The sequence below is a fragment of the Rhinoraja longicauda genome, chromosome 19 (genome assembly GCF_053455715.1).
Source record: "Rhinoraja longicauda isolate Sanriku21f chromosome 19, sRhiLon1.1, whole genome shotgun sequence".
Taxonomy (NCBI): Eukaryota; Metazoa; Chordata; class Chondrichthyes; order Rajiformes; family Arhynchobatidae; genus Rhinoraja; species Rhinoraja longicauda.
Window position 1 is genome coordinate 12,781,999 of NC_135971.1, and position 11,068 is coordinate 12,793,066.

Sequence of the window (11,068 nt, forward strand, 5' to 3'; positions counted from 1 at the left end):
CCAGTGGTTCTGAACCCCGTAAAAAGGTGGAAACACCAGTGGTTCTGAACCCCGTAAAAAGGTGGAAACACCAGTGGTTCTGAACCCCTTAGAAAGGTGAAAACACCAGTGGTTCTGAACCCCGTAAAAAGGTGGAAACACCAGTGGTTCTGAACCCCGTAAAAAGGTGGAAACACCAGTGGTTCTGAACCACAAAGAAAGGTGGAAACACCAGTGGGTTCTGAACCCCGTAGAAAGGTGGAAACACCAGTGGTTCTGAACCACATGAACAGGTAGAAGCACCAGTTGATTTGATCCTCGCTGAAAGGTGGATGCCATGGACGCTGAAGTGGGCAAAGCAGAAGGAGCGGTCCGATGCTCCCATCTCCGAGAGGTAGGAAGGTTCCTGTTCTTAGCTCACAATTGAACTTGGGACCTCCTCTAGCCAAATTACCAGAGACAGGGTCTGGGAACCTTGTTGGTGGTGTTGGCTGATGGCAGCATCGTGCTGCAATGTGAATTGACTGCCCGCCATTGAACCATGCGCGGTGGTACGGGGAAGTGGCCACAGCTGAGTCAGTTCAACAAGCTCCAACCCCCGGGCTAGGTTGCTGATGGGAAATGGGCAGTGGTACATTGTGGGACTGGTTGACTTTTTGCAAGGATGAATTAGACGGTGATGACATTGTGCGGTTTCTCAGGGCCTAAGACCCAGAGCCATTGTTACCAAGGCTGGGCTGTTGCAGCAAGCAGTTATTATAGACAATAGGTGCAGGAGGAGGCCATTCGGCCCTTCGAGCCAGCACCACCATTCAATGTGATCATGGCTGATCATTCTCAATCAGTACGCCGTTCCTGCCTTCTCCCCATACCCCCCTGACTCCGCTATCCCTAAGAGCTCTATCTAGCTCTCTCTTGAATGCATTCAGAGACTTGGCCTCCACCGCCTTCTGAGGCAGTGAATTCCACAGATTTACAACTCTCTGACTAAAAAGGTTTTTCCTCATCTCCGTTCTAAATGGCCTACCCCTTATTCTTAAACTGTGGCCCCTGGTTCTGGACTCCCCCAACATTGGGAACATGTTTCCTGCCTCTAACCTGTCCAACCCCTTAATAATCTTACATGTTTTGATAAGATCCCCTCTCATTCTTCTAAATTCCAGTGTATAAAAGCCTAGCCGCTCCAGTCTTTCAACATACAACCGTCCTGCCATTCCGGGAATTAACCTAGTAAACCTACGCTGCACGCCCTCAATAGCAAGAATATCCTTCCTCAAATTTGGAGACGAAAACTGCTCACAGTACTCCAGGTGCGGTCTCACTAGGGCCCTGGACAACTGCAGAAGGACCTCTTTGCTCCTATACTCAACTCCTCTTGTTATGAAGGCCAACATTCCATTGGCTTTCTTCACTGCCTGCTGTACCTGCGTACTTCCTTACAGTGACTGATGCACTAGGACACCAAGATTTCGTTGTACGTCCGCTTTTGCTAACTTGACACCATTCAGATAATAATCTGCCTTCTTATTCTTACCACCAAAGTGGATAACCACACACTTATCCACATTACTTGCCAGGCAAGAGGGATGACACAGTCAAATGGCACTTGCATTCCCAAAACCCAGGTATTGATGCCCAATTTGGGTAGGGCCAAACATGTTGATCTGCTTCTTCAATAACAAGGCAGCAGTGGAGGTTTCTTGATGATTGTGCGAACTATTTGCAACTGGTCAACTAATGAAGAGCAGTTAGTGAGAGGAATCGAGGGGCCAGCCATGGCGGTGCGGGCTCGAAGGGCCGAATGGCCTCCTCCTGCACCTATTGGCTATTGCCTATTGACTTTGTGTGAGGGGGCAGTGGGAGAAAGAGCGCACATTTCATGTGCATTTGCAGAAAAGGTAATTTATCTAATTTGCCAAATATCCTTCATTTTTGCTTAAAGTATTTGTGAAGGGAGAATTTATTAAAGATTATTAAGTTTGAAATATAACTATATGGTTGCACTATATAGTTTGAATAGGATTCCTTATTGTCTGCCTTGGTTGATTTCCATTTGCCTTTATAGCTTTGCTACTATGTGAATCGCTGCTACAATTAAACTTACTACAGGCAGACTTTATGTTTCATCAAATGAATGTGCTAAGTTATATTGTTTAAATTGGCTTTCTTGTTTTCCTGCATGTTGCTTATATATTTGTGCTACGTTCTTGATAACTATCAATCAGAACACGTATCGATGGAAAGCTGAAGTTCTACAAGTTACGACAGCTCTCATTTGTTTGCTTTACTGGCTCAATACTAAATTATTGCAATTTCCAGAACATAATTTTAACAATAAAGAAAAAAATCAATTTCCATCTAAATTGATCATAACAAATTGTGGTGCATTTTGTCATTTGGTTTTTAATCTGCTGACATGTAAAATTCGCTAGAACAATTACCTCGAAGATTGTCTAAACAACAGTTGGTCATTATTGAAGAGGAATTTGTGTAGTGTCTTTGAATTGGATATGTTGCCAGGGTGCAGAGCAAAGCTCTCTCACACATTGGAGATATTGAGGGGATAGATGCACCAAAGGACAGTGTTCGTTGTTTGGGCTTGAGACCACCTTGTATTTAGAATGGACATGCAAAGCTGCATGTTGCAAGATTACCAACAGCTCCCTTGCACCTGTCTTACAATGAGTGGGTTCATTGGCACCAAAAGCAAGATGACGATAAGGGTTTCCTAGCTTTTCTAGTGGGGAGTCTTCTATTATCGCAAAAAAAATGTGTTGAAGATTTTGGGAAGTGTTGCTTAAATCATTGCATATTGTTACTTGTAGATTTTTTGCATACGTGTCTTCTTCTTCTTGCATTTGAGGCAGTAAATTATGTAACGCCCTCCAGGCACCGTAGCCAGTGCAATGTGCTGCTGTTGCATATGTGTGAAGAGGTTTTAGGGTGCTTTGTTCAAAGTGGCTGCAAATCAATGAAAACAGTTGCTGAAAGATGTTGAAAGACTGGAGCGACTTGGCTTGTATACATTGGTATGTAGAAGGATGAGAGGGCATCTTATTGAAACATATAAGATTATTAAGGGATTGGACACGTTAGAGGCAGGAAACGTTCCCAATGTTGGGGGAGTCCAGAACCAGGGGCCACAGTTTAAGAATAAAGGGTCGGCCATTTAGAACAGAGATAAGGAAAAACTTTTTCAGTGAGAGAGTTGTAAATCTGTGGAATTCTCTGCCTCAGAAGGCAGTGGAGGCCAATTCTCTGAATGCAATCAAGAGAGAGCTAGATAGAGCTCTTAAGGATAGCGGAGTCAGGGGGTATGGGGAGAAGGCAGGAACGGGGTACTGATTGTGAATGATCAGCCATGATCACATTGAATGGCTCGAAGGGCTGAATGGACTACTACTGCACCTATTTTCTATTAGAAGACGAGGTCGAAGTGTTCTTTAGTTGTTTACAAGTTTCTCAGGCAATCCCAAAAGGAAGGTATAGTGTGCCCCTCTCTCCAATATTTAAAGTCCATATTTTATGCTTATTTCTTCTCTCAGTTATTCCATTTGTGTGGAACTCTTGCAAAAATTATCTCGCATTTGGAAATGGCTCAAGAGTTAACCTTTTCAATCCAATGATTGTAAATCTTTGAAATTCTCCATGCTAAGATGTATGCACCAGTCTTCATCAAAATTAATCTCTTCTTCATCGCATGCATCTTTAGACAATTTTATTCTTTAAAAGAAATACAGCTAATTCCAGCACATTATATTCTAAAAGCCACAAGCAGATTCTTGGGTAATATTTTCATCTGCTTATTAACAAAATTAAACATGACAAAATACCAAACAACCACTGATTTCTTCCATTGAAGAGCCAGTGTTTATAGTGGGCACATTATACATTGATAGACACAAAATGCTGGAGTAAGAATAGAATAGAATAGTTCCTTTATTGTCATTGTAACATGAGCCATGTACAACGAAATTGTAAAATGTCAGCCAGTCAGTGCACCATTCAAACATTTCTAAAAGCTAACGATACATACAAGGTAAAATATTTTAAAAAAGATAAACAACTAAAATAAATATCATGAAAATAGCACGCATAAACACCCAACCCTACATCCTTCTGTCGATTTCACAGTCTCTTATTATGTATCGCCCCTGCGTTCCTTGGCGGCTACATTTAGTGCCTTTATAGCAGTGGGGTAAAAACTATTTTTAAGTCTGTTTGTCCTTGTCCTTGTAGATCTGTACCGTCTGCCTGACGGTAACAGTTCAAACAGGGAGTGTCCGGGGTGGGAAATGTCCTTTATAATACTCTGGGATTTTTTGATGCAGCGGGAACTGTGTAAGTCCTCCAAGGTAAGTAGAGGGCAGCCGACAATCCTCTGGGCGTTGTCAATGGCCCTCTGGAGCGCTTTCCTCTGAGCCGCTGTGCAGCTGGTGTACCATACGCATACACAGTATGTTAGGATGCTCTCAATGTAGCACCGATAAAAGGACAACAGCAGTCTCTGAGTGATGTTATTCTTCCTGAGCACCCTCAGGAAGTGCAGTCTCTGCTGGACCTTTTTCAGCAGCGCAGCGGGTCAGGCAGCATCTCGAGAGAGAAGGAATGGGTGACGTTTCGGGTCGAGACCTTTCTTCAGACACTATACCTTCTTCCTCGCCAAGTATCACGATATAGGTAACAGAGCAGCTGGAAGTTAAAAAACTGGAGTTTGTGGTTTATTATGGTTCATTTGTCAGGGTTTGGTATTGTTTCTTTGGGCGTGTGGCTGACGCTGGATGTACATAGTATTTTGTCATGGGGTGGGAGTTCCCCTGCAGTGCTTTGTTGTCTCCAATTGTGCCATGTAATTAGTTGGATGCTGGATGTCTGGGAAGACTAGACCTGAATAACATCCTTAAAACTAGGAAACTTACCTACTGAAATTAGATCCCCAGCCTGAAACTAGGAAACCTTTGTCAAACAATAACCGTGATCTTAGAATATCTAAAATCCAGGTGCGTTTGAGTAAATTTTAACTTTACACAGAAACTATGAGAATTAATTTTATGCTCAAGACTGAAGGAAAAAGTTAATATTACGTTTACAGATGAATTGCTTCAGCTCTTTCGGCCAAGACGGGATATTCCAACTACATCCCAAATCCATGTCCTTCAAAAGAAGATCTAGAAGGAATGGATGGACTTGGCCGTGGCATCCCTTTCACTTCACTTGCTGGGTGCTCTACCTGTTCAATTTCATTGCCATATTTGCATCCAGATCCCACTTATACCCGTGCACTGGTCGTATGCTGTGTACATTGTATCCTTTTCAATACAAGCATAAAACTGGATTTTAAAATACTTTTTCGGGGGCTAGTTTCCATTATTCTGCAGCCTCAGAGTTATCAGTTCAATGTTGCATGTTGATAAATTGCCTCTAGCACCGTAACTAATTCATGAATAGAATAATAAATCTTCAAAATTTAAATGGCGATTTAAAGCAGGCAGTCATATAATGTGTAAAATGTACTTGAAAGCATTTTATAATTCAGATGGCACAAGAGGCTACAGGTATAGACTACAAATTAATAATGTTAAAATCAATTATGTGAGAATTTTCCATCAAGGAAGATGAAAAACTGACTAAACAGTCACAAAGTGCTAGAGTAACAAAGGGGTCAGGCAGAATCTATGGCGAACATGGATAGGTGACGTTTCACATAGCGCTGGAGTAATTCAGCGGGTCAGGCAGCATCTGTGGAAAACATGGATAGGTGACGTTTCAGAGTGCTGGAATAACTCAGCGAGGTCAGGCAGCATCTCTGTAGAACATGAGCAGGTGATGTTTTGGGTTGAGGCCCTTCTGCAGCTTTTGCTTACTACAGTTCTGTATAGGCGTTTCCAATGGCGTGGTCCATCTCGTTCCTCTGGTATCTTTGATATTGCCATCCATTCAATATGTTGAGCCTGAACTCTTTTACAGTGGTTTGGTGCTGTGTTTTGTACACACATCATCCTGTACACACTGGCATCGTCCATAGACCCAGCCGACGCTACAATCGCATATTGCCTTTCTTTAACCGCAGCCTACATCATCACGTCATAGAAAATCACTACTGCCATATCTGTGAAGTCGATGTGTAGATGCCAAGAGTGTTTTATTGTCATATGTCCCGAAACAGAACAATGTAATCCTTTCTTGCACCGCCACAAATGGATGGTACTCTGGAAACGCCATAATAAACAGGAAAAGTTCAGTATACTGAATTTTTATTGTAGTTTATTCTGGTATACTTGTATTAAATATATTAAATACTTGTATTAAATATATTTAGTACATAGTACTCTGTAAACACCATAATAAATGTTTGCAGAGTGGTATCCTTGTATATCTGTTGTGCTGCTATAAGTATATTTAATATATTGAATACATGTATTTAATATATTTAATACTATACAATTATATATTCAACGTTTGTTGTTTATAATGTTCACAGAGTACTGTGTGTGTGTGTACTTGTACATATACATTTCAATTATTTGTCATAAATTTAGGATCATAGATATTTATAGATGTTTCTGATATCTTATTCACAGAGGTTTCAAGACCAAACATTGCGGTATGTGCTATAAATGCGTGGCTCACTTTGATCATCACTGTAAATGGCTGAATAATTGTGCAGGGTCCAGGAATTACTGGTAAGGCTTCCAAGAGGGCAAACCCCCGGGGTCTCCAAGCGTCCTTCCCTTCCTCATCGACACCCACCTTCTCTCTTCCAGCATCTTCCATGTAACGGTCTCGCTGGTGGTCCTGTCCAGTAAACGCCTCTTTTTCCCAGATGATCCTGAGGTCATCCAGTTGACTCTCCAGTGCCCCAAAATGATCCTTCAGGAGCTGAACCTGGACACACTTTCCACAATTGTAACGGCCAGAAGCACCAGCAGTGTCCCTGACCTCCCACATCTTGCAAGCATCACACTGAATCGGCATACCTGTCATGTCTTCACTGCGTCTCACCCTCTGCATCTTTTGGCCTAGTCTCCTCCCTAAAGACACTCGAGCCAAAGACTCGCATATTTCTCACAACCCACTTCCTTCGACAAGGTTGTTAGCCTTCTAATAAACGTCTACCTCAACGCACATCGCCTTACGACACGCCATAGTGGTGACCCGGACGTGATCACAGATCACCAAGATGTCCCATCAGGAGGCATCGACACCGAACGCAGTCGGCGTTCATCTGCCCCCGTTCTGGGCCCACCAACCACGCCTGTGGTTCGCCCAAGCGGAGGCCCAGTTCCACCTCCGGGGCGTAAAGGAGGACAAAACCAGGTTCTACTACCTATTGAGCGTCCTGCCGTCGGAGACGTCCGCACGGGTAGCGCAGTACGTCACCGACCCGCCAGAAACCGGCAAGTATGCGGGCCTCAAGTCGCTGCTGCTGAAAACCTTCGGCCGCAGCCAACAACAGCGGGCCAGCACACTCCTGCACTTACCTGAGCTCGGGGACCGACCGCCTTCGGTCCTCATGACGGAGATGATGACTCTGGCGGGAGAGCACACCAAATGCCTCATGTTCGAGGAGGCATTCCGCGAGAAGCTGCCAGAGGACGTCCGCGTAGTTCTAGCAGACGTCCCGTTCGGGGACCCGATGGATTTTGCAGAGAAGGCGGATGCGCTGGTCGCGGCAAAGACGAAGCGCGCTGGCTCGGTAAATCGGGTTTCCACACCGGTGAGCGACCGACCTCGCGGCCAAGATGGCGCCCATCCGCCCGCCACTTTTAAAAAACCCCGCAAAAACTGCCACATCGACGGTGGCCATTTTGAAACAGGCTCGCGACATAGAAACACACCAGCGCGGCTGGTGTTTCTTTCATAAACGATGGGGAGCAGCGGCACGCAACTGTAGAAGACCCTGCACGTTCTCGGGAAATGCCTCGGCCGATCAAATGTAGAGGCAATATTTCTCACAACCCACTTCCTTCGACAAGGCTGCTCCCTGATAACTCCAGCATTTTGTGTCTACCTTCGATATAAACCAGCATCTGCAGTTCTTTCCTGTACATGGAATTTGAAGAGTTTCAGAGTACTGAATTAATTACAATGTGTATTGTTTAAAGTTCATAAACATCATGGCATGCATTAGTAACATTTGTCTTTCTTTCTGCTGTAGGTTTTTCCTGGGCTGTCTTTTCATGGGGGTAATTGGGGCTCTGTTGATTCTCTTCCTTTCCACCTTTGTGATCGTGGTGAACGTCATCAACCGCGATATTCTTCAGACCAACCCACTATATGAGTGTAAACTAATCTCATTGAGTTTCAATTTCAGTAACATAACTAGTGTCAGGGATTATGGGGAGAAGGCAGGAGAATGGGGTTGAGAAGGGAAGGTACATCGGCCATGATTGAATTGCGGAGTAGACTCGATGGGCCGAATGGCCTAATTCTGCCCCTATAATAATGAACATTTCGGGCACTCTGTACAAACATTGGTTACTTGGCTCCCTGCTTTTATCAACTCTGTCTGAATTTTGTGAGAATTCATCAGTCATCTCTAATTTGAATTTTTGTCTCCCATTTTTTCTGCCTTTTTCTGATATCCTCACCTGAGTCACTCAACCTAGGATTTGGAATAGAGTTGTATGATTTATTGTTTTCAACCCATTTAGCAATTAACAAAAAATGTATATATCCTAGGTCAAGCTGTATCTCTGGGTTTTAGTTTGAGAGATACAGCACAGAAACAAGGCTTTCGGCCCACCGAGTCCGCACTGACCAGTGATTCCCGTACACTAGCACTATCCCACACACTAGGGATGTTAGTTATACCCTGCCAATAAACCGATAAACCTTGCGTCTTTGGAGCACCCAGAGAAAACCCACGCAGGTCACGGGGAGAACGTACAAACTCTATACAGACAAGCACCCCGAGTCAGCACCAAACCTGCGTCTCTGGCGCTGTGAGGCAGCAACTCTAACGCTGTGCCACCATAGACTTAACTGAACTAAAACTATCAGTCAGTCAAAGGCCCATTGTATCGGTGGCAGCACTGAGTCTGTATTGAGGGGTTGAGCCTGGCAGAACTGGGAAGAAGTAGGATTTTATCCAACGTAAGGCATCATCTGGCAGATGTTCATGTGTAATGGGGTAGAGACTGATTGTTGGAATGGAAATATTGACGGTTCCTCTATTCTGAGTGGTCAGAACTTATACCATCAACCATACAGAGGTAGGTGGGGGGAAAACTGGTGGAGATTAAATCTAATTAAAATGTTATACTCTTAATTCCAGCAACCGAAGGTGGCCCAGCGGTCTGGGTCGTATTTCTCCCGTTAGCTCGTGTTCACGTGAACACGGCTACTTTGATTACCATCACCGTGATCACCGCTGGACTAAGCCTGGTTGCACTCGTAGCTGAAACACAGCTTCTGTATCTGCACATCCACATGTGTAATGTACTAAATGTCTACTCCACTATTTTTAGCTATCAGATCGACCACTTGTATATTACTTTAAGGAAATTAAGACCTTCTCACAAATATTAAAATATACCTTAAAAATTCTGTTACAAGTAAATGTTTGTTAAAAATTAAACTTGATCAAATCTCTGCCATTAATTAGTTAGCATCTATTTTGATAGATCATAGAAAGGATGCCAGTCCATACAAACTAGGCCTCAAATACAGTACAGGCTCCTCGTGCTTGACAGGTGTTTGATTTCATGTGTGTTTGAAATAATGCGCTTCATTTAATACCAAAGCTTATTTTACACGCTTGTACTTTTGGAATAACGCACACAATTTTAAACCTGGCAGACAGTGTAGTTGTGTATATGTTTATTTAACTCATTTTTGAATTTATGCGCTGATTTTCCAGAATGTAACCCGTATAATTCCTGTTTTCTCAGTTACAACATTCCAGATGTACTTTGTTGACTTCCAGTCATGAACTGGGGCACTCAGCGTTGGTATATGCATGCAAATTAGACTTAACTGAGGTTTTGCCTGTGATTTTTATGTCCATTAAATTATGCAGTACATCCCAGAGGGTAAAAAAGGTACCACTGGCCATGTGTAGACATTCAGGCATGAGCTTTGAGCTAGAAAATATCTTCACAATATCCCTTCAAGATTCCTCCAGCGTTTGTGTTGGAAACAGTTTGGTTTGCAATACAAAAATTAGGCTTCACGCGTGGACGTAGTGAAAACATGGCATGCATGCAAAACCACTGATGTACCACGTGGAAATAAAATAAACACGTTGGCTTTTACCACATGAACTTCACCGTTTCTTTAGTAAAGGTAAGATCATATGCTGGGTTTATGCAGCATACATTTTAATCAAGAGCCTTTAGGGCATTTTTCCTACATTTTTACATCATAATCTATTTTACCCACTGATGAATTTGATTTTTCATGTCCAAAGCCGTCACACAACGATGGCTTTTTAAAAAATTTGAATTTTAGTTCAGTTTGTGATTACAAATGGTACATAACTTGGATTCCATTCTTCCCTGATAGTGTGGTACCGACAAAGTACCTATGACCGTGTGTTGAGACAGCGTCGACTGCGTGGGGTGGAAGATCCCCCTGAGCTCCCAAATGCGAATGATGGGCTAAAGTCAGTTCTGGACACCATGCCTACGACTAGTTCCGATCCCAAAACACCACCAACATCTTTTCAGGTAGGAAAGTGCGAGTCTTCTAAAATGTGATGCAGGCGTTTATATTTTTAGATACTGTCATGTTCAGTAAGCGTTTTGCGTGTGTTCTCAGCTTAAGCTGATTAAAATATTCGTGGTGGGTTAAACGAGTAGTGGCAGCTCTTGTTCTGATGCAGTTCAACTGATAATGGCAGCTGAACGGAAAATAATCTCTTCAAAGATAGACACAAAATGGTGGAGTCACTCAGTGGGCCAGGCAACATCTCTGAAAAAAATACATAAGTGACGTTTTGGGTCGGGACCCTTCTTCAGTGTGACCCGATATGTTACCTATCAATTTTCGCCAAGATGTGCCTGACCAGCTGAATTACTCCAACATTTTGTGTCTTTCATTGGTATGAATCAGCATTTGCTGTTTCTTTTTATTACATTAAATATTT

The 11,068-nt window shown here is 43.1% G+C and overlaps 1 protein-coding gene across 1 annotated transcript; it reads left to right on the top strand.

The window, feature by feature from the left end:
* The first annotated feature begins 316 nt into the window (after positions 1-316).
* Positions 317-10,773, top strand: LOC144602850 (palmitoyltransferase ZDHHC1-like). Its single transcript, XM_078415972.1, is given in 10 exon segments — positions 317-373; positions 5,072-5,231; positions 5,234-5,283; positions 5,947-6,013; positions 6,016-6,103; positions 6,561-6,662; positions 8,138-8,262; positions 9,257-9,415; positions 10,486-10,649; positions 10,741-10,773. Coding segments are annotated over 10 exon segments (1,005 nt in total).
* Positions 10,774-11,068: the final 295 nt, after the last annotated feature.